Source organism: Aedes albopictus, chromosome 2 (assembly GCF_035046485.1).
Source record: "Aedes albopictus strain Foshan chromosome 2, AalbF5, whole genome shotgun sequence".
Lineage (NCBI taxonomy): Eukaryota > Metazoa > Arthropoda > Insecta > Diptera > Culicidae > Aedes > Aedes albopictus.
The window spans coordinates 182,173,617-182,197,782 of NC_085137.1; the positions used below are offsets into that span (position 1 = coordinate 182,173,617).

Genomic DNA, 24,166 nt, shown 5'->3' on the forward strand with positions numbered 1-24,166 from the left:
ATTCAGCCCTGTCGAATTAGATTATGAGAATATACTATCTATGGAGGATTTTCATTTTTTCATGTAGCAATTCATATTTTCTATGGTGCTAATACTGATAATACTTATGGAGAATTCATCTATTTTCTATGATGCAATTTCAATTTTTTATGGTGAAATTTAATTTTTCTATGGAGCAATATTCAATTTTCTATGGGTACAATTTAAATTTTTTATGCAGCGTTTGCATTTTTCCATGAAGCATTTGTATTTTATTACGGAGCATTTCAGTACCATTTAGTGGTGCAACATTTCACTTTTATTCAGAAAATTTTATGGGTAACATTGCACATTCTCATGGAACATATGTTCATTCTTTATGGAGCGCTTTTTGATTTTCTATGGAGCGTTTCTATTAGTTTATGGGTGCAATAAATAGGCTGCCTAAAACGGTAGGTGCTCCTATATAATGGAGTCACCGACATACCTAATCAAATTTTTGATCGGGAGTGTAGGAATGCTGAAATGGTCAATTGATAAAGAAAGCTCGTGGGTCACAATTGTCAAGAACAAAATTCGGTACCAAATAGGCTCGGTTCCAGTTGAAACGTCATGTCAAGAATAAAGCATTAAACAAATATCCACCCGTGTTTTTATCGCTTTTGACCTAGACCACCCACAGTTGTCTAGACTGCAGCCAGTAGGTGCTCATACACAGTGCTACACATATCAATTACCGTTACATGCTTCCCTAAGAGAAAAAAAAAACAAAACAATTTATGATATCAAACTATCACTGCCATTGTTTTGCAAATGAAACACGTACAATGCCTTCAGAGTTTTTAATCAAATATTTGCACAAATGAAACCAAAATTTTCAAACACCAAGAACAAGCCCCTCGCGCACACAGGTAGCACTGGACTAGCACGTTCTAGCTAGACCAACCTTAGTCACATATTCGTCGTTGAAGCGGAAACTCCACTACGCCACCGCGCACGCCGCCATGTTTCGGTCGTTAAACGCCATCACTGTGGCGGTCGTTCTTGTGTGCTACTGCTGCTGCTCGGTCGTGTCTGCCCCAGCCGCCTTCAGGGATGAAGAACAAACGGTAAGAACCAAGTCTGGTACTACTCACCCGGCATCATGTCTTGGGAAGGAGAAACTCCTTCTGTTATCGGTAGAGTTACACGCACCCAGCTTCATCGAAGCAGTTTATACTTTGGGCGGTTGATCATGAATACCCAACTAAACACGATAAGTACGTTGGCGATGGTTGCCGGGTAGGGTGAGTGCACTAGCTTTGAACATAATGGTATTATTATAAGTCGCAAGACTGGTTACGAAAACTAATGGCTACAATCAGGGCGCAAAATTTTCGAGCAGGCGAGCTGAAGTTCACCGTGCGGCAATTTTCATTCACTTGCCATCATATTCATATTCAGCTGCTCGATACTCGTTTGTCAACTGAATGAAAGTTAATGAATATTTGTAAACATCTTATAAAATGTTAAATTGCTGATAACGTATTAACTTTTCGATTACATTTAACGATGCTTTACACAGATCTTCTCCCATTTGATTGTTGTGGAGTGTTTTTGGAAGGAATCGAAGCCATAAACGTAGGTAATTATGAAGATGTTTTTCGATCGGCTTCATATTCAATGACTATGAATTGACTGACTGTGTGAAGAGCGAAAATGAATTTGTTTGTTTTGAATATTCAGTGCAGAATCATTCAAATTCGTGCTGTTTTCAGTCAATGAATATGAACATTTTGCAACCTGGCAACAATAGTTATTATAGGTACTTTGCCGATTTTTGTAGTATTTTATTAGATTACTGGCGATATGTAGAAAATTTCGCAAATAAATATACCTACCTTAAAATTTTGCGATAATTTTGAATACAAGTTGTTCAGGAGTTTCACAATAATTGCCTGTTTCTGGCTAAAGTATACGTTCCATACAAATTTTCTAAACTTTGTAACGATGAAAGTCTATTAAAAGGAGAGGGTGTCTGAGATTATCAAAAATGAGCTCTTCGGTTTTGTCCCCGTATTCCGCATTGCGATTGAAATTTCTATGCAATTTAGTATGGGAAAACATACTTTTTTGCATTTTACTAATAAGTTGAATTTTTTGTCTAAAACCATGTAACAAATTACTTACCTTACCGGTCAGGTAAAGGCCTGAGTGGCCTCTGCTGAACATAGTAGCCGTCTCCATTCTACTCGGTCGATGGCTTTGGGTCTCCAGTTCCGCACTCTGCGAAGGGTCCGCAGATCGTCCTCCACCTGATCGACCCATCTAGTCTTCTTGTCCAGGTCCGATATCCTGATGACGCGACCCGCCCACCGTAGCCTCCCGATTTTCGCGGTATGGACAATGGTTGGTTCTCTCAGCAGCTGATGCAGCTCGTGGTTCATTCGCCTTCTCCAAGTCCCGTCTTCCATCTTCACTTCGCCGTAGATAGTACGCAACACCTTCCGTTCGAAAGTTCCAAGGGCGTGTTGGCCCTCAGCACAAAGGGTCCATGTGTTGTGCCCAGTGTACGCAAATATGTCACCACAAGCGAAATATAGGCAATAAAGGAGGCACAGCAACAACGCTTTGTTTCTTCGTTTGCAGATAATGACAAAATCGCTCCCGAGTTTGTTCACAACAAAAACGGTAGGAATATTTGTCTCGTTCTATTCACATCGTGATTTTCTCATTGTTTTTCAACTGAAACTCGACTCTGAGGATGGCAAGAGCATTGGCGTAAATACGGGGGGTCTAGGGAGGGCTTAGACCCCCCTAGAATCCGAATAGCCCCCCCCCCCCCCCTAGAATATCATCAAATTACACTGCGAAGCCTTCCTGGATATTGAAATTGGCTCTTAAGCCCCCCCTAGGCATTTCACCTAGTGACGCCAATGGGCAAGAGTCTTAATTCGTCCAACTGCTCATGAATTCGATGATGTTGGTCGAAAATTTCAGCAGAAAAGCTGAAATATCGGCACACGTACGGCAAGTAATATTTGTTTTATTGCTCTCATCGCTTGACATGCGTTTGTTGCGGAGCGCCTTTGTTACCGACATGCACCGCTTAGGACAAAGCGTTTGTTTTTCGGCGTGATCCGTTTTTCGTACCCTGGTTGTGCCCATAGAGGACTACCGGTCTAATCAGCGTTTTGTAGATAGTTAACTTCGTGTTACGACGAACTTTATTCGATCGTATAGTTTTGCGGAGTCCAAAGTAAGCACGATTTCCTGCCACATTGCGCCTCTGAATTTCTCTGCTGGTGTCGTTCTCGCCGGTCACCAGTAAGTCCAAGTACACGAATCACCGTCGATATAAATTCGGGGTAGCGAGCGCGGTGATTCCTCCCTGGAGCCCTTTGCCATCATGTACTCTGTCATCGACACATTAATGACTAACCCGATTCGCCTGGATCCACTCTTTAGTCGGATGAACGTTTCCGCCATCGTTTCAAATTTACGAGCAATAATATCAATATCATCAGCAAAACCAAGCAGCTGAACGGGCTTCGTGAAAATCGTACCACTCGTGTTTATCCCTGCTCTCTTTATTACACCAAAGCAATGTTGAACAGCAAGCACGAAAGACCACCGAAAGACTTGCCGTACTCTGCGAGATTCGAAGGGGCTCGAGAGTGTCCCTGATACTTGAACTACGCACATCACTCGATCCATCGTCGCCTTGATCAATCGTATCAGTTCATCTGGGAATCCGTATTCGTGCAGAATCTGCCATAGCTGTTCTCGATCGATTGTATCATACGCCGATTTGAAATCGATGAACAAGTGATGTGTGGGCACGTTGTATTCGCGGCATTTCTGCAACACATGGCGGATGGCGAACACCTGGTCCGTTGTAGCGCGTTCACCCATGAATCCAGCCTGATATTGCCCCACGAACTCTCTTGCAATCGGTAATAGACGGCGGCATAAAATATGAGAGAGTATCTTGTAGGCAGCGCGGCCCAAATGAACAAATGATATAACAAAGTCTAGCCTAGAATATGTCGAAAAACTTTGCCAAAGACCACAAAGTGATCCGATGCTTGCGGAAATGGTTACACACTTAATTTGGAATACCGTGTTCGGTAAACTTTTGACGAAAATAGAACAGCTGAATACAGCTATACTGCATTGTTTACCTTCTGCACCCGATTTTGACACTTGGTGTACTGAGCCTCAGTGAAATCGATTACCGAAGCTACCGAAATAGTTCTGCTGTTCTATTTTCGTGAAAAAAGTGCTGAACAGGAAATTCAGGATTGAGTGTGTATATTCTTGTTAATTCAAGTCAAAAGTTAAGATTTTATCATTATTATTATTCCTTTGCATGTCCATTGGTATGGCAAGTATTTGAAACAATGATGACAAGTACTGTATTGCGAAAGATTCATGTTAGGTACATCGTCCCTGTATTACAATTGTCAGAAGAATATGATTTTCGATTCATCATAATTCCGAAGAATAATGTTTTAAAACTCTAATCGCAAAAATATTATATCCATTCAAACGTGATCAACGATCAAGAAAATCGAGATCAATAAGTTATTTCCTCCAGGTGAAAAATTATCGCACTCGCCAAAAAGCAGTAATGATAATTAAATTATCATCATTATCACAAAAATAGATGCGATAACGTCCGGCCCGGCCTCTATCTTCGCAAGTTTATCAAAATGCAAACGACCAAAACCACATCGTCGTCCGCAATTAGGACTTAGTGATCATTAGCATCCAAATCATCCTGTAGATACCGAAATATCGTTAAATAGCGTGTCCCGTTTCTTTTTTTCCTGCTACCGTTTTTCCGTAGAACTCCCTTTCTGCTAACGATGCACAACAGTACCACATCCCGTCCCTTCTAACACAGCGGATACGAAGCTGCATGGATCGACTGGATGGCAGTATCGAGTCCAGCCAAGTGATGATCACCGCACTGGTGCAGCAGCTGAATCATCTGGCTGTGGAATCCAGTCCAGACCGACCCGCTGAAGACGGTGAAGCTACTAGTGTGCAGTTTGTTAGAATTCAAACGACAGACGACCGGGGCATGCTAATGTGAGTATATTTTGGGACAGTTGATGCAATAATCATAAAATTTGAACAAATTCGGGGATAATTTAGGACAGTTGAAACAACGTCGCAGTTTTGAGGGAACTTGTACAAAATTGAAACCTTCAGTATTTTAACATTAGTCTCGAATGCGGCATATCTAAAAACAATAACACTAAAGAAATATAATGATACACATAGAAAGAATGGGCTAGTATGAATAAAAATAAACTACATATCCTCTTGAGAGCGTACCAAAAATAATCGTAAAATGGCATGAAATCGGTTCTATAGTCAAAATATAACATGGTTAACAGAGTAAATAGAAAACGGCGAAGCATCTCTTTTTTTGAAAGATCAAGATTAGGTACCGTACAATTCAGTGGCAAATAGACCACAGTGTCCGCGTCGATTTCTTCGAGCCGAGTTTCGCAATTTCACGTGTTTTTGTTGAATTTGTAAGATAATTTCAATTTGGTAAAATCCGATTTTTTTTTGTTCGTCGCATATTTAACTTATATAACGCGTTGCGACTAAAACAATCACGTTAGACTCAGCAAAGTGAAGAATTGATGAGCAATTGTTGCTAATACCGTCCCGAATGCAATATTCTGGTATGATGTAGGTAAATATCGCGTCAGAACCTACCGTGGCAAGCGCGGGGAAGCAAACACTCGATGCACATACTTGATCAGTATCCTACGATTCTTTGTCGTTTTTTCCTCGAATATTGCGACGGAATAAATCACGTTCAGCAAGAGAAAGTAAATACGGTTAGAAACCTTTGTAGCTTATGAGTTGAAAACACCGAAGTTCCGATTGGTCGTTCATCGCGTTCAGTTCATTTCTGTGTGGAATGGGCTAAAGGTTTCTGCTCTCTAGTGGAGTGAAAACGCGCCATATTTTAATTCTCGCATAATTGTTGTGCGTCGCGGTTAATGCCGATTGATTCATTGTCAGATCGCATCACCAAGTATAGGTGACTCCTAGACTGACAATATACCCTACCCTACTAACAAAAATCCTTCCTAAGGCCATCGGGGAGACACTGAGATTTTCAGTCTTCATAATGGTTGTCTTACTAAAACTCCCTCCCATCCTCGATGACCGTAAGGACGTGGCCGGTGCCGTTATTGACCAAAATAAAGTTGGGAGTTCTCGAACTGTGCACATTGAGAATTGTAAGCTAATCCCAAGCCCTATTGATTGGTTCTCTGTGCAACTTCGATTGCTCCAGTCAATCACGGAGTAACAACTACGAAGTGTGCGGTCATCTATGCCCATGCTCATAAATTTATTTACCATTTGATCTTCGAACTCAGATTACTATTATGAACTAACAATATTTGCAAAACAAGAAGTGCATATTTACAAGTACAAGCAGTAATAAAGCAAAACAACATAATATTATATCAACAATACAAACAACACATTATACGATAACCAGGAGATAATACAGGAACAATAAATCACGTAGAAAGCTGAGTTGTCGGGCGCGGGAGATATGCGGCAGCGATTGCAATGTATTCTTGTGCCAATGATAAGAGATAACTCCAGGAGTTCCTTAAGAATTTTTATCAAGATGATTCAGGGATGCCTCCTAGAGATCCAAAAGATCCAAAAGATCCTTCAGGAATTTCTACAGGAGTTTCTTTAGAAATAAGTCCAGGAGTTACTTCAGAGGTTCATCTAGAAGGTCTTTCAAAAACTCCTCTAGAATTAAGGCGAAACTGGATCCATTTCCTCACTTTTTGGTTTTTCATTTTTTTATAAAATAACGAAGCAATATTTTCAAAATCGGTTTTCGTACACATGTAGAGAATGGATCAAGATATCTCCTGTTTTTTTTTCGTGGTGGAAAATATTTTTCGTTTTTACAGAAACCATTTTTGAATAAAATTTCACAAACAAAAATGGTTTCTGCAAAAATAGAAAACTTTTTCCACCCCAAAAAAAAAATGATCCATGCTCTACATGTGCACGAAAACCGATTTTGAAAATATTGCTTCGTTATTTAATAAAAAATCAAAAAACAAAAAAAAATGAGGAAATGCTTCCAGTTTCGCCTTAAATCAGGAATTTCTAGAGACGAACTCTAATAATCTCTAATAAAGACAAATCAATCAATCAGGAATTTCTCCTGGCGTTAAATTAGAAATCGCTCAAGGAAATCCTTCAGCGATCACTCTAGGAGTTCCATCATGGGTTCCTACAGGAGTGCCTTCTGGGATACCACGGAATTTCTTCAATGATCCCCCCTAAAATTTCTTCGGAGATTCCCCTTAGAATTCCTTTGGGATGCCTCGTGGAAATTTCACAGATATTCTTTCAGAAATTCTTTTAGGGATTTTTTTAGGAGACATTCCTACGGAAGTTACTCCAGGGTACCTTCAAAGAGTACCTTCCAAGATTCCTGCAGTTTAGTAGTTCTTTCAGGAATTGCTCCAGAATTCTTCCAGGGACCTTGAGGAATTCCTTCGGGGATCTTCCTAGTAATTCCACGATGATTCAGGGATGCCACCAAGTGTTTCATTAAAGATTCTTTCAGAAGATCTCTCAGCACTTCCAACAGAAGTTCGAACAGGTATTCTTCCAGAAGTCCAGATTCTTTCAGGAGGATTCAGAGATGTCTCTTGGAAATCCATTAGAAACCCCTTCATAACTTCCCGCGGGGATTCCTACAGGAGGTCTATAGAAATTAGTTTAGGAAGTCCTCCAGGGATTCCTTTTGAAGTTCGTTAAGGAATTCCTACAGGAGTTAGTAAAGAAAGTAGTTCAGGAGTTCCTTCAGAAATTCTTCCAGGAGTTTCAGGGATTCAGGTAAATGATTCTTCAAAGATCCCTCCTGAATTCCTTAAGAGATTCCTCCAGAACATTCTTCAGAAGCCTCTCTATGAGTCTCCATGAGGATCCAAGAATTTCTCCAGAAGAATTCAGGGATTCCCCAAAAATTTCGTCAGGGATTCCTACAAAAGTTCATTCAACGAGAGTTCCTTCTAAGATGCCTTCAGGAGATCCTTAGAGGATCCCTCGAGAAGTTTCTTCAGATACTCTTCCAGGAGTTCTTCCAGGGATCGCTCCTGAGGTTCTTTCGCAGATTTTTCCAGGATGATTTACGAATCCTCCAGGAGTTACCAAAGGAGTTACAGAAGCTCATTCAGGAATTGCTACATGAGTTCCTTCTGAGATACTTCTAGGAGTCCCTTCAAGAATTTCCGCAGGACTATAATCAGGCATAACTCCAGGATTCTTTGAAGGTTCAGTCATGGAGTTATTATTATTATTATTATTATTATCTTTATTATCGAGACTTTCAGCCGATGGCTGGTTCATCTCCGAGTCATGGAGTTCCTACACCAGTTCCTTCAGGATTTTCTTGTGGAATTCCATTAGGCAGTCTTTCGAGGATTCCTCCAGAAATTCTTCTTGGATGTTTCCCCCTATCTGAAAAGAATCCTTCGGAAAATCAAAGTTTCCTCCTGGAATTCTTTCAGGGCTTTCTCATGAATTTTTTTTGGGGATTGCTCCTGGAAATGCATCGAAGATTCATCCCGGAATTCTTTCGGCAATTCCCCCTGGAATCACTGCATGGATGTCTTATGTAATTCCTTCGCGGATTTCTGGGATTCCTTCGCCAAGACTTCCTTCAGGGATTTATCCTGGACTTTCTTCTTGGAATTCATTCAAAGATACACCCTGAAATCTCTTCAGGGATTTCTGCTAGAATTCCTTCGAAGATTTCTCCTGGAATTCCAGCAGTGATTCGTCCTGGATTTCCTTCGGGGATTCCTCATGGAGTTCCTCCGGGATTCCTTCTGGATTTTTTTCAGGGATTCCTCTTTCGTGAGAAAAGGATACTGCATCCATCAGAAGCACTTTTTTAAATGTTTAGTGTTGTTTTGTTCTCTCAAATATTTTTTAGTGTTGTTTTGTTCTCTCAAATATTTTTTTCCTTCGGGGATTGCTACCGGAATTCTTCAGAAATTCTTGCGGGGGTTCTTCCTTAAATTCCTTTAAAGATTTTTCCTGGAATTCCTTCGGAAGTTACTCTTGACCTTCCTTCAGGGATTCATCCTAGACTTTTTTTGATCATTTCTCCAGGAATTGCATCGAAGATTCCTGATGGAATTCCTCATGAAATTCTTTCGGGGATTCCTCCTGGTCTTCCTTCATGGTTTCCTCCTGGACTTTCTTTGGGGATTCCTCCTGAAATTCCTTAAGAGATTCCTCACGGAATTACTTCTGAAGTTCCTTCGCCGATTCCTCCTGAAATTCCTTCGGGGATTCTTCCTAGAATTCCTTCGGGGATTCCTCAAGAAACTCCTCCTGGAATTCTTTCAGAGATTTCACCCGAAATTCCTGCGGGGATTCCTGCTGAGATTCCTCCTGGATTTCTTTAGAGATTCTTCCTGAAATTCGTGAGGGGATTTGGAACTACTCAGCGGATTCCTCCTGAAATTTCTTCGAGAATTTCTTCTGGATTTCCTTCGAGGATTCCTCATGGGTTTTCATCAGGGTTTCATCCTAGAATTCCTTTGGGATTCCTCCTGAAATTCCTTCTGCGATTCCTCCTGGATTTGCTTCGGGGATTGCTGCTGGAATTTCTTCGGAGATTTCTCCTGGAATGCCTTCGAAGATTTATCCCGCAATTTCTTTGGGGTTCCTCACGGAATTTCTTCGGGGATTGCTCCTGGTTTTTTTTTTCCAGGGATTCCTACTGATTTTTTTTCGGGAGTTCCTCCTGAAATTTCTTCGGGGATACTTAAGAGAATCCTTTCGGAGATTCCTCCTGGAATTCTTTCTGGGGTTCCTTTTGGAATTCCTCCGAGGATACCTCCTGGACATTATTCGATAATTTCTCCTAGAAATTCTCTGGGGATTCCTTCTCGAATTTTTGGGAATTCCCGCTGGAATCCTTTTGAAGATTTTTGCTTGACTTCCTTTGTGGTTTGATGCTGGAATTCCTTTTGGTTTCCTGCTGGAATTCTTTTGAGGATTTTACCTGAAATTCTTTTGGGATTTTTTTTTTTGCTGGTGTTTTTCGACTCGACTAAGACCTATGTAGATCCATCTCGCCTTTTTCGGGGATTTAGTCTGAAATTCTACTCTCGAGTTTTAATCATGGATTTCTTTAAAAATTTCTGCAGGGATCTCTTCAAAAGAGATTCTTGAACCACCATAGATTCCTACAAAAGATCCTTCACCCGAGCAGAGGAGAATATCAAATTCATAACAACAGAATCACATAGCCTGTTTTTATATCATAATGTGTTATTATGAACTTATCAAAGTATTACTTTTTTATAACATGTTTTGTTGGGCAAACTTACTTTGTTATGATAAAGTTATTGAGATTCATCCACTAAATAACATTTCAATAACTATTTTATTGTAGAACAAGTTGTGTTATTTTTCTACTATTGAAAATGTACAAATATATGATGTACTACAACACAACAATAACAAATTTTCAAATGCAAATTTCATTGTTATTAAGTTGTTATTGAACCTAACAAAACATATTATTAAATAAGTCTCCCAGGTACATTTTTTTGTTATGATTTTTGTTATTTTGCCGCTTATGACAGACAAGTTTATAACACAATAAGATATGTTAATAATATAAATATTACTGATTCCATTATACAGTTATTATGCCAAAATAACATATTTTATTATGCTGTGGATATTCTCTTCTGCTCGGGCAGGGTGTCATAAAGCAGTTCCTGCAGGGATTAGTCCAAGAATTTCTTAAGGGATTCCTCCTGCAGCTCTTTCAAGGTTCCTCCTGGAATTCCTTCGGGGTTCCATTGCGACTATCTATTGTTATCTTAGAAGCTTCAGTAGTTATCAAATTTGATAATAAAAATTTGGGCATGTTAGGGGATTATCTGTAAGTAAAAAGAAAATCGTGTTAAGTACTGTTCCTTTTAATTTCACTAAGAATTTGCATCCTTTGACAGATACGTATTTCGACCTCAACTGTAAGGTCGTCTTCAGTGTCTTGTCGAGTCAAGTACAAGACACTGAAGACGACCTTTCAGTTGAGGTCAAAATACGTATCTGTCAAAGGATGCAAATTCTTAGTGGAATTCAAAGGAACAGTACTTAACACGATTTTCTTTTTACTTAACAAAAATTTGATAACTCCTGAAGCTTCTAAGATAACAAAAAAAGAAACTGTAGCAAAACCGCCGCAAATTTTATTACCCTTCAATTACAATGGAGTAATGTGGTATGCACTACGATACGGGTATGTGTACCCGAGAAGGTGGAAAAAAACTAATGAATAGCATATTCAGTTATTACTGATTGAATTACTGAAGAACAAAAACTGATATTGGTTTGATTGATCAGAAATAATAGCAAAATGTAATATGGTGAATTACTCAATAATAGCTCGTTAAGATATAACAAGATCAAGATTTGTCGACCTTTTGCTTGAAAAATAAAAAAAAAGTTGTAAACAACCAGCATTGATCCTACGACCTTAGGATTCACAGGTGGCGATGCTTACCACTCAACTGTGGCTCACTATGGAAATAAGAGCATGAAGTTATTCGTTTCCCCAATCAGGAATGGACACATGGCATTTCACTAACATTGGGCCATATCTATGGGTGTATGCGTACCATTTCATGAAGAAGAGCTAAATTTGTTCAAATGTGGAAATTCGAGATATTTCGGCAAGAACAAAAACTGATATCATATCACTTTGAGTTATTCGTGCGATATTATTTGAATTTTTGAATAACATATCAAAATCACATCGAGCTATGACAGCAACAAATGTTCGATTTGAGATATGATTTAGATATTCTCGTCTACCCGGGTAATGTCACAATAAATAGGGCTAGTTGTAGTCTATAGTACTAGCCAAGGCCCAAACTTCGAGGGGAGAGAGGACAACATGAGACGGTAGCTGAGCTGGTGGAACGCTAGCCAATAGAGAGTAATCATGTACGGTCCCCCTTTCTCGAAGTCATCCTCATAGGGCTTACAGCGAAGGTAAGAAAGAGAGAGTATGAGTGTTAAGTAGGTTGAAATTCACATAACCCGAGGAACCACTTCTTGGGTATCTGATCAGCAGATTTTCTCATTCTATAAAAAAAATATAAAAAAGTCTGTGGTAACAACGATGTGGTGATTAAAAGTAGAAGATGGGAGAAAGAAGATAGAAAGGTACAAAGTAAGAGGAAAGGGACGGGCTAGGGATTGAACAAAGGGCTTAGCCCATTTGAATAAGAAACGATAGCCGCTAGACCACCAAGTCCGTCTTTTTTGTGCCATTACTAAGAGATAATAGCATTAAGTGATATATTGTCGAAATTGTGCCTTCATTCTCTGAAAGAATCACAATAGTATTTTAACAGTTACATTCTAGAACTACTTTCATTATTTTTTGTATCTATTTTCAGATGGACCTCCAATGGGTACTACATTTCGCTGTCCTTCATCCTGTTCCTGCACCTGATGATACTATTCGTATTCGGTCTGATAAGCCTCTGTTTTTCGAAACCATCTGCTGCTAGTGCCCAACCGAAGGTAAACGTGTAGTAAGACCTACTCAGTCTAGCCCATTGGAACGATTCTAACTACATGTACATATGTTGAGCGATATAAAACTGCGTTCTTGCTAAACTACATTTGCATCAAATCTTTAACATTAGTCATAAAGGGAACATTTTGTAATATAGTGTTCAAATTTGTATCCAGAGTTTATGGCAGCCATAAATGTTTGACATGGTTTTATAGCTCAAATCCCACCATAGTCCGTTTTTAATGAGAAACAGAACTCTCCGTTGCAAAAGTGTTGCTCAAAACTGTTTGTTTTATTGTTAATGATGGTGGAAAAGCCATGGAAGATTAAAATAATTTATAACCGAAAAAAGAAGTTGTGGTTTGTTTGGATTCGCAGGAGGAAATTTGAGAAACTTAATAAGCAATAAACGCGATGGATACAATGTTGCATGCAAAGGGGATCTCGCGTACAGCTGCGCCCTGACCCTGGCATGGCGCGGCGATCAGCGCAATTTAATCGCAAAAGCACTGGCAAATTATGAACTCATCAACGCCGCATTGCAGTAAAGGTATACTGGCCGAGTCCCGAGCAGAGGAAAATATCAAAATAATAACAACGGAATCACAAAACCTGTTTTTATATCTCGGTTTGTTATTATTAACTTATTAAGTCATCACCGTTCCATAACATGTTCTGTTGGGCAATCTTATTTTGTTATGATCGTGCTCTTGGTATATTTTCTTTAGATTACATTTCAATAACATGTTTTGTTGTAGCACAAGTTCAGTTATTATTGTGTCATTACTGTACAAACATTTGATCATTAATAATACAACATAACTAGCTTTGCAATCAAAACTACACCATTCGAGATTTTCGTTGTTCACATCATTCCGTGAGGAACTGTAAGAGAAAATATTATTTTGTCATCAGTTCCTCTTTTTTCTGACATAACGTTTTAACTGTGACTGAACCAACTTATCAGCCTTTTGTGTTATAAGCACTTTGAAAAGAATACCTGTTTTTTTTGTCCCAATTTCAGTTAAGTATGAATATGAAAATAGAGAGTGTAATAGAGTGTTAGCCTGTTTATGAAACATTTAGGATCAACTGGTGGAATTCTAGGACGAACAACACTTTTTCGATAAAAATGTAAAAAAATAAGTCATCAAGAAGAAGAACTGTATTGATTATTATGTTTTGACATTTTATTTTTATTGATTTCACTGCATCGATCCTACTTAGATTCACTTGGATAAATGTGTCAATCAATGAGGTAATAATGTAAATTAATCTTATAAACAATGAACCACCTAATAAAGGGCTTCTAAACGTCGGTAGTTTTTCATTTTAAGTTGTTTGGAAAATGAACGAAAACTATTGTTTCTCTCTGTTTTCGATAATAAATCGCTTGCGACAACAATAGCGTCCCAATTATGAATGAAACATTTAACAATAGATGCGTATCCCATTGAATTCATATGGTACTTTGGAGGAGTTCCTATCCGCAACAGAAAAAAAAGCAAATTATGTTTTCAGATTGTTATCAATAACTTATTCATATCAAAATTTGTTATTGAAATATTTTTAAAAAATCGCTGTTATTAAGTTGTTATTGAAACTAACAAAACATGTTATTAAACAGGTCTTCCAGGAACATTTTTTTGTTATAATTTTTGTTATTTTGCCGCTTATGACAGACAAGTTTAGAACAGGATATGTTATGTAAATAACATGAAAATAACTTTTTTCGTTACTCAGTTATTTTTCCAAAATAACTCATTATATTATGCTGTTGCTATTCCCTTCTGCTCGGGGTGTGGCTAATGAACTGCGCACACTAACACTGTTTTTATCAGGATTCAAAAAAAAAAAAAAGTTACATAAGGAATAGTGGGGTAAGTAGGTGTTCAAACTTAAAGACTCAAAGCATAATTCATAGTATTCCCGCCCAGCGTATAATAACAGGATTTGTTGTAATTTTATTGTTTTGAAATACATTTAATAAATCAATAAAATGTTTATTACAATACAGCAAAGCTTTTTTTTTTATTTTGAACTAAAACACCGCTTTAGTTATCTCCGGCGTTCCTTACATCAATAAAAACGAAAAAAAAAACACTTTAAGAACTCATTTCTTAACCTCACGACCCAAGTCGGATAAGCATAAGAACTTGCACGATCGATTTCAAACGAATTAACAACCGCCAAAAGCATAATGTATCATTGGCAATGAATCGCTTGCAAGGCCCCGAATCTGCCACACCTTGCAGCAATATCAATTCACCTTGCATTAGTTTGAGAAATGACTCTCGGCAGCTGCGCTGTTCAGTGCTCGCTACCCTCAGTTTCACGGTGGTAGGACCGTCACGATTTAACGGCGCTATTGCAGGATGCCGCGGCAACGGCCGTCGGTCTTAGAATTATTTAATTTCGCGATAAGTCGATCGAAGGAAGTCGTTGATTGCACTTGCGCCAACCAACAGCACACGTCTTTTTCCGATTTGCAGATGTTTTCGGTTCGTGGCTGGTGAAAGATGCGTACTTTCATGGCGAAATATTATCTTGGCGAGCAGGGTGGCCCGTCGCAATGCAGTGTTTCTCAAAGTTGCGGTTCGTAGACTTTAGGATGCAATCTTAAGAACAGTCTGGATGACCTAGGATAAACCAACAGATCTGATACTGTTTATTGAGCTTTCAGAAGACTTACTGGATATGATAGAATACATATCGTAGCTTTGTATAATGAAAAAAGTTACTGTTACACCCGTAGACTTTAGCAGCTAAACTCAAGAACAGTTTGGATGACCTAGGATATCCCGACTCACCTGACACTGTCCATTGAACTTTCAGAAGACTTACTGGACTGTAATCTATAATCGTAGCTTTATATAATGAAAGAAGTTACCATTACATCTGTAGACATGAGGATCTAAACTTAAGAAGAGTTTGGATAATCTTGGATATCCAGACTGATCTGATACTGTCTATTGAACATTCAGAAGACTTACTAGACATGATAGAATACAAATCACAACTTTGAATAATCAAAAAAGTTAATATTACACCCGTAGACTTAAGGATCTAAACTAAAGAATAGTTTGGATGATCAAGGATATCCAGACTGACTTTTAGATGACTTACTGGACAAGATATAATATGTACAGGGGGTAGACAAAATTATCGGGACAGGCAAAATTTTCACTTTCCAAAAAATGTTCAACTAGCTGTAACTTTTCGAAAAGTGCATCAAATATTCCGGAGAATAACAACTCAAAGTTGGCTATCGGATAATTTTACCTTTTTCAAAAATCGTTATAACTTCGTAAAGAATTGTCCGATCTTTTCCAAATTTTGTCCACTGATACACAACTAGTTCAGGAACTTACAATAAAAATTTGAAAATATTTGATGCACTTTTCGAAAAGTTACAGCTAATTGAACATTTTTTGAAAAGTGAAAATTTTGCCTGTCCCGATCATTTTGTCTATCCCCTGTATAACTCGCAGCTTTGAATAATCAAAAAAGTTAATAAGTGTAGAATTACAATAAGTTAAAATACAATAATAAAAATTTAAAAAAAAGTTAATATAACACCCTTAGACTTTAGAATCTAAACTCAAGGACAGTTTGGATGACCTAGGATATCCCAACTGACCTGATACTGTCTATTGAACTTTCAGAAGACTTACTGATTTTTTTTTCTTTATCAGAGAGATTTAAGGGGTTAAGGCTGATTCATCTACTGAACATGATAGAATACAAATCGTAGCTTTGTAAGGTCTGTATCTGCAATAATCCGGACACAGAAACACGGCTGTAACTCTGCAACGGATCGATAAAATTGGCCAAAATTTTCAGTGGAAACTCTTTGGTATATATTTATTATTTGAGCAAAATTTGATGAAGATCGGTGCGAAGAGTTTCCAGTGAAAATTTTGGCCAATTTTATCGATCCATTGCAGAGTTACAGCCGTGTTTCTGTGTCCGGATTATTGCGGATACAGACCTTATAAGTTGTAACAGTAATCTCAAAAACTCAAGCTTTGTAAAGTTGTACAGGAATCTCAAGAACAGTTTGGATAATCTAGAATATTCCGACTGACATGATACTGTCTATTGAACTTTCAGAAGACTTAGTGAACATGATTTAATACAAATCGTAGCTTTGTATAATGAAAGAAGTTACCATTACACCCGCATACTATAGGATCTAAACTCAAGAACAGTTTGGATGACCAAGGATATCCAGAAAAAAAAAAATCTGCATCACATTCTAACCTTGTTACGCTGTCGAGTACCAGAGCCATAGAAATACAGTCTAGACTCCTACTACACGGCTTCCGTCTACACGGTCACCTATTACACGGATTCCTATTACACGGCAGTCCGTGTTGTGGTAATCACAGAGCTTATGGGATTTCGCCTAATTGGGGGTGTGAGCGAATATCTCAGGCGTATTACAAGATAGCACCATACTTTCTTCGGCAAAGTTGTAGTACTAGAATAGATCTACCACACAATGCCAACTATCATCCAATTAGTTGGCAATTTGGCCGATAGAGGCGCTTTGTAGAAGTGGTTGCTATGTACACTCGCCAGTAAGAGCACTCATAAGTTATCACATGCGATATCTCAAGATCTGCTTTATTTGGAACAATGCTGTCTTCGGCAAAGTTGTTCAGTAGGTCCAAAACAATCTGGTGACTCAACAACTAGTTTGTGATTTCGCCTCTAGGTGGCGCTAGTTGTCAAGTAAAGTTTCAAACTTCTCTATCTCGAGATCCAAAGCAGATAGTATAGTGCCGTCTTCGGCAAAGTTCTTCGGGAAGTCAAGAGCTATCTGGTGATTCAACAATTAGTTGATGATTTCATCGCTATGTGGCACTAGTTGTCAACCAAAATTTTCAAGGGCGTAGCCCGAGGGGGGGGGGGCGTGCACCCCCCTGGCCACCAGATTTTTTTTAATTCGAGCCAACTCAAAGATTATCAATAATTCAAGAGTTCCAGGAAAAAATATAAAAAAAGCTATTCACTAGACTATTCTAATAATTGAGGTTTTTATCCTCAATTACCAAACCTTTTTTTTTCTTGAGAATCACAGGAAATTTCGCCAAGTTCATATTTCACTTGTATTCAATTCAAACATACGTCATGCTAAGAGAATAACACCTGGGATTTCTTTACAAATTCTTTCAAGAAGATGTCCAGAAATTCCTTTAGGCATTTATTCAGGAACTTCTCCAAGGATTCTTTCATAAATTCCTCAAGGGACATGTTCAGGAGTTTCTCTTTCGTGAATTCTACCATGGAAATCTTGCAGGGTTCAGATACTTTTTTTTTAGGGTTTGTTCCAAGAAATGCTTCAAGAATTCCTCCTACGATTCCTTAAGTTTTTTTTAAGATACTTCTGCAAGGATACATCAATGAATTCCTTCAGGAATTTATCAAAGCTTCCTTTTTAGTGATTCTAGCATGGATTGCTCCAGAGAGTTTTTCAAGAATTCCTCTATGCCAAGTTCCTCCAGTGATTATTCCAGTGCTTTTTTCGATGATTCCTCCAGCGATTTCCAGGAGTTCCTTAAATCATTATACAAAACATTCTTTTGGTCCAAAAATTATTGCAGACATGGATGCCTTTATTTATTTTTTCCTACAGAAATTCTTCCAGGAATTTATTAAGAAAGCTTTCCTGGGATTTCCTAAGGAATTCAACTAGGGATTGCTTCCAGGATTCCTTCAGGTTTTCCTTCAAGCATTCCTCCAAGGATTCACCCAGGAATATCTTCTGTGTTACTTTCAGAAACAACTCCAGGAAATATTTAAAAAAAAAATCCTAGAAGAGTTCCCCCAGGAACACTTTTTAGAATTGCTTCAGGAGTTCTTCTTAGAATTCTTTCAGGAACTCCTCCAAAAAATAATCCAACACTTCCTCCAGGAACTGTTTAGGAATTTCCTTAGGAATGCTTCTAGGAATCGCTTCCAGGATTTCTCCTGGGGTTTCTTCAGGAACTGCTACAGGGATTCCTCACGGAGTTCTTCCATGAACTCTTCTTAGAATTCCTTCAGGATTTCTCCAAGCATTCCATCTGCAATTTCTTCAGAAATTTTTACTGGGATTTCTCCATGAATTTCTTCAGAGATTCCTCTAAGAATTCCAGGGATCCTCTGAGAATTGTTGCAGTGATTCCCCCAAAAATTCATCCAAGGATTAATTCAGATTCAGATTTCTCCAGAAATTCCTCCAGGAATTTCTCCAGGAGTATTTCAAGAGATTACTCCGTTAATTCTACAGGAATTACCCCATGAATTTCTTCAGGAATTCCGCCTGCAATTTCTCTAGGAATTGATCCAGGAATTGCTCCTGGACATCCTTTAGAAATTATGTCAACAATTTCTCCAGGTATTTTTCCAGAAAACCTTCAGATTTCAGATTTTTTCAGAAATTTTTCCAGGAAATTCTCCAGCAAACCACTAGGAATTTTTCAGGTATTCCTACAAAAAATCCCCCAGAAGTTTCTCTAAAGATTCTTCCTGGAAATTCTCAAGGGATTTCTTCAGATATTCATCCAGGAAATGCCTGGAAGAATACCATCAGTAATTTTTCAGGAATTCCCCAAGGGACTTCTTTACAAACTTCTTCTAGGATTCATCCAAGGATTTCTTCAGCAATTCCTTCAAGGATTTATCCAAGAATTCTTTCAGAAATTTCGCTAGAAATTCCGCCAGGATTTTATCAAAGGATTTTTTCAGAAATAGAAAAATAATAGAATAGAAATAGAAATTTCCCAGAATTCCTTTAGAAAATCATCCAGTAATTCTTCCGAGAATTCTTCTAGGGATTCCTCCAGAAATTCTAAAAAGAATACCTCTAGGAATTTTACTAGGCATTCCTCCAGGATTTTATCCAGGAAATTCTCCAGAAACTTTTCTAGGAATTACCCCAGGAATTTCTCCAGGAGTTTCTCTAGGAATTGCTCCTGGACATGCAGAAATTATGTCAGCAATTCCACTAGGTATTTCTCCAGGAATTTCTCCAGAGATTCCATCAGCAATTGCTTAAGGGATTCCTCCAGAGACTTTTCCATGGATTTTTTTGAAGAAAATTCTTTGAAGATTCTTCCATGAAATCCTGCAGAAGTTTCTCCAAGAATATTTCAAGGAAATCCTCTAGAGATTTCTTCAGAAATTCTTCTAGAATATTCTCCAGGAATACTTTAAGACATTTTTCAGGGATTCCTCCAGGAATTACAACAGGAATTAATCAAGCAACTCCATCATAAATTATGTCAGCAATTCATCCAGGAGTTACACCAGGAAATCCTTCAGGGATTCCTTCAGAAACATTTCCAGGATTTTATCTAGGAATACCTTCTGGAATTTTTCCAGAAATTCCGCCAAGTAATCTTCCAGTTTTTCCTCCAGGATTCGCTACAGATATTCCTCTAGGAACTCCGCTTAAAACACGCCCAGAAACTTTTTCAGGGATTTTTCCAGGGATTTCTTCAGAAATTCGTTAGAGGATTTCTCCAGAAATTCCTCCAGAGATTTCTATAGAAATCCTTCCGGGAATTTCTCAGGGAATTTTTTCCCGAAATTTCTCCCAGAGCTCCTCTATAGATTTCCCCAGAAATTCATCAAGAAGTTGTTGAAGGAATTCCTCCAGAGATTCCTTCAAGGATTCCGCCAGCAATTCACAAAGGAGAACCTCCAGCAAATCCCCCAGTCATTCCTCCAGGATTTTATCCAGGAATATCTCCAAGAACTATTCCAGGAAATTCTCCAGGAATTACCCCAAGAATTTCTTCAGGAATTCCTCCAGCAATTTCTTTAGGAATTGATCCAGGAACTGCTCCTGGACATCCTTCAGAAATTATGTCAACAATTTCTCCAGGATTTTTTCCAGAAATTCTTCTGCAGATTTTTTCAGAAATTCTCCCCAGAAATTCTCCAAAAATACCCTCAGGAATTTTTCAGGGATTCCTCCAAAAGTTCCTCTAAAGATTCTTCCTGGAAATCCACTAGGGATTTCTTCAAAAATTCTTCTAGGAAATTCTTGGAGGAATACCATCAGTAATTTTTTAGGGATTCTCTCAGGGACTTCTTTATAAACTTCTTCTAGGATTCCCTCAGAGATTCCTTCAGGCATTCCTTCGAGGACTTATCCAAGAATTCCTCCAGAAATTCCGCTAGAAATTCTTCCAGGATTTTCTCAATGGATTTTTTTTTCAGAAATATAAAAATAATAGAATAGAAATAGAAATCTCCCAGAATTTCCCTAGAAACTCATCCAGTAATTCTTCCGAGAATTTCTCTTAGAGCTGCATCCAGAAATTCCCAAAGAAATACTTCTAGTAATTCCTCCAGGTATTCCTCTAGGATTTTATCCAGGATTGTCTCCAGGAATAATTACTGGGGAATTTCTTCAGGAACTCCCCCAGGAATTTCTCCAGGAATTGCTCCTGGACATCTTGCAGAAATTATGTCAGCAATTCCTCTAGGTATTTCTCCCGAGATTCCATCAGGAATTGCTCAAGGGATTCCTTTAGAGATTTCTCCATGAAAATCTCTTCATGAAATTATTTGAAGATTCCTTCAAGAAATCCTCCAGAAGTTTCTCCATCGATTCTTTCAGGAAATTTTCTAGGGAGTAGTACTTAAAAAAAACTCTATAATAACGTTTGGAAAAATTTCGGCTTCAAAGGTTAACCAACTAAGTCACAGAACATGTTACGGTTCTGAGAAATAGAAAGTCAAACTGATTTCAAAGCTCCACCAAAACAAGGTCCGATTTTCACAACTTTATCTGTGTTCCGAGTTCCGACTTAGATATCAGTCTTCCACATGCTCGCATTTGTACGTCCGAAAGATGACAGTGTACTGTCTCAGTGTGTTTGCTTAAAAAATATTCATTTCATTCAATAAAACTGTTTTCTTACTAATGCTTCAAAACCCACATTGAGAACCCCCGAGTCTCGATGATTTACGAAGTAATGGATATCGTTGAAACTTGAAAGCGTCATCCTCAAAGTTTGCGACTGGGTACGTGGTGCCAATGTCCGGCAAATGCGCTGAAACGAATTTCCACTTCTCGCTGACAACAATGTTGCATGTGAACGGCCTCGCGCCCTCACGAACGATTGAAGTTGGAAAGCTCCTCAGTCCAGTCCAGTCCAGGCGGAATCGATCCGGCGCGGCAGCTTGGCGATTCGGACGACCTTCTGTGTGCGCACAGGAAATTTATTCCAAATTGTAAATTAATACACTGCCAAAAGTAAATGTTAATTTACGATGCATTTTGGTCGAACAACTTTATCGCATCGTCGTCGTCGTCGTCTGTCATCCTCGTTCGTGGACGACTGGAGTCGACAACCCTGCCGGGCAGGACCGGGACCATTCGGGTTGTCGTCACTTTGCGTTTATTTGCTTAAATTTTGGTTCGTTTATAATTCGGGAACACGTTTGAGATTTAGTTGCTTTATCTATGTAGAACATTTGATAGAGACAGTAAATTACATCATTTCGGCCAGCGATGGAGCAATGGATGACTGCGCATTAATTGGTGAGCTCGTTTTATGCTACCGTCGTTGGGGGTGAGAATGGGTCAAAAAAGGATACTCAAAGATTGTTTGTTAAATAACAAATGCAATTGAAGTCGGAATAACTTTTTATTTGGTATATATACTCTTCTATGTGGTCATGATAGTTTGGCAAGAAAGTATCACATTATATGAATTGCTTACTAAACTACAAATGATTGAAAATTGACCCAATCTCACCCCTTAGAGGGGGTGAGAATGGGTCAAAGTATTCGAAATCGCCTATCTAAGAATATAAGTTAATTTTATTAATCATATCTAGTAAACCTACTTAAAATACAATGTAACCATGACGAATAAAAACTTGGGTAATTTTAAGAAATTATTAATCCATCTAAAAGGGCTAATACAACCAAAAAAATTGTTGAAAATTGATAAAATAACGTTTGTATGTTGTATCGCCATTTTAAGCTACCACAACCATCCTCATTTAAAATATCAACCTCCATGAGAGGAGGGGGGATTACAATGGACGAGGGGCGCATTGAAAGATTGATTGAAAAAAAAAACATGCCAATCTCGTATGCCGAAATTCGACGTTCCGGCATGGATGTTTACTAAAAATGTGCAGGCCGAACACATTTTTGAGCGTAGCCGTTTTTGCGTGTTGCAGTACACTGAAAATTAGATGATGATTAGAGGAGCTGTCCAAACGTATGGGTTTATTGTTATAAAATATTATATGATATTAGGCACTAAACGTATGAACACACTCGCTTGACACTTCTTCGACATATTTTCGAAAAAAGTGCTTTTATGAAGATACCGTAAACATGGTACTACTCTAACGTCAAATGGGGACTGAATAACAAGTTGAATTTTTAGTTAATGTTATGTGCACTCAAATACTTGCTTGACCCAATCTCACCCCCATTCTTAATATTTAGACATAGGGTCGAAAATATTGAATTTTAAAATAAAAAGAGCAATGACAGCCCGCTTTTTTCGTTGCATCTGCTAGGCAATACCTACAGCTAACCACTTATAAGAAAATTTATGGTTAGGTACTTATGTGAAACGTTACGGAGGAGAATTTTTTTCAGAGTGATTTTCTATTAGTTTCATCATATAAGTTTAGCCACAAATTTAACAAAAAACAATTATTGCTAAACATCTTATTCTGCATCATGACGTGTAAAAACATCTCCTCTTTGAAATAATATAAAGTTTTGAATATAAATTAGCGATAGTTGATGGACTATTTCAAATTTTATGTTTCTCCGTTTTGACCCAATCTCACCCCCCAGACCCATTGTCACCCCCATCGACGGTACTCAATTTTTTTTAAATAAAATATCGAGATATTTTCTACGATATTTGTAATCAGATATGCATTTTCTTAACAGACTTTGAAGTAAGTATAATGTTGTAGATCACTTTTTTTGTTAGATCAATAATAATGTTGATTTAATAAAAAAAAAACAAGGAAATTCTAAGTAAATGCCTTACAAAATATCTCTTATCCAGCATCTTAAAAAAGGTAAGTCAAAAACTATTTATTGAATGTATACTTCCAGATTCTGAATGAACCAGGTTTCATATATTTCGGGAAACAGAACTTCTGCTTCCATACCCGATCGTGGCCAGTATTGTGGCGTGGGGCATTGGACCTCTGATCGATCATGCGCTAGCAATCAAGACCCTCAAGGCAGATACCCAAACGTGGTCGTCGTGAGTCAAAAACCATTAGGTGCTTTCTTCCGGCGCCTTTTCGCTTGTTCTCTTTTCCTTCCAATCTTTGATGTTTCGATTAAGCTGGAGCATAAGTACACCGATCGATCAAAGACAATGTACGGAAGCTACAGTGCGTTTGTGGTACAAGGAGTGGTCATGCAAACCTTCTATCTATGTATACAAGTTGCATTTAGAGGCGAAAAATTTAATTGGATAAGACATGCCACATCAGGTTGCAAAATGATTAAAATATTTTCTAACATTTCATGCAGAATGCGATCTCATTTGGTTCGATGAGGATCTGAAGTTGCACTTGTGCAAG

At 38.3% G+C, this 24,166-nt stretch overlaps 2 protein-coding genes across 2 annotated transcripts in view; one reads left to right on the top strand and one right to left on the bottom strand.

Moving 5' to 3' along the window:
• The window catches only part of LOC109409271 (histone acetyltransferase KAT7), a 386,484-nt gene that overhangs the window by 25,797 nt on the left and 336,521 nt on the right, over positions 1-24,166 (bottom strand). The window lies entirely within an intron of this gene.
• LOC115258903 (uncharacterized) lies at positions 912-23,845 on the top strand. The gene is made up of 5 exons (XM_062854655.1): positions 912-1,088; positions 4,811-5,055; positions 12,468-12,594; positions 23,638-23,650; positions 23,727-23,845. Exons 1-5 carry the CDS (start codon positions 984-986, stop codon positions 23,843-23,845), a joined length of 609 nt encoding a protein of 202 aa, XP_062710639.1. The 5' UTR covers positions 912-983.

Bases quoted from the DNA above. Each gene is read 5' to 3' on its own strand.
- LOC115258903 (XM_062854655.1), top strand. From the start codon at position 984: ATGTTTCGGTCGTTAAACGCCATCACTGTGGCGGTCGTTCTTGTGTGC. The intron at 1,089-4,810 runs GTAAGAACCAAG...GTTTTTCCGTAG, and splicing joins TCAGGGATGAAGAACAAACG to AACTCCCTTTCTGCTAACGA. The intron at 5,056-12,467 runs GTGAGTATATTT...ATCTATTTTCAG, and splicing joins GACGACCGGGGCATGCTAAT to ATGGACCTCCAATGGGTACT.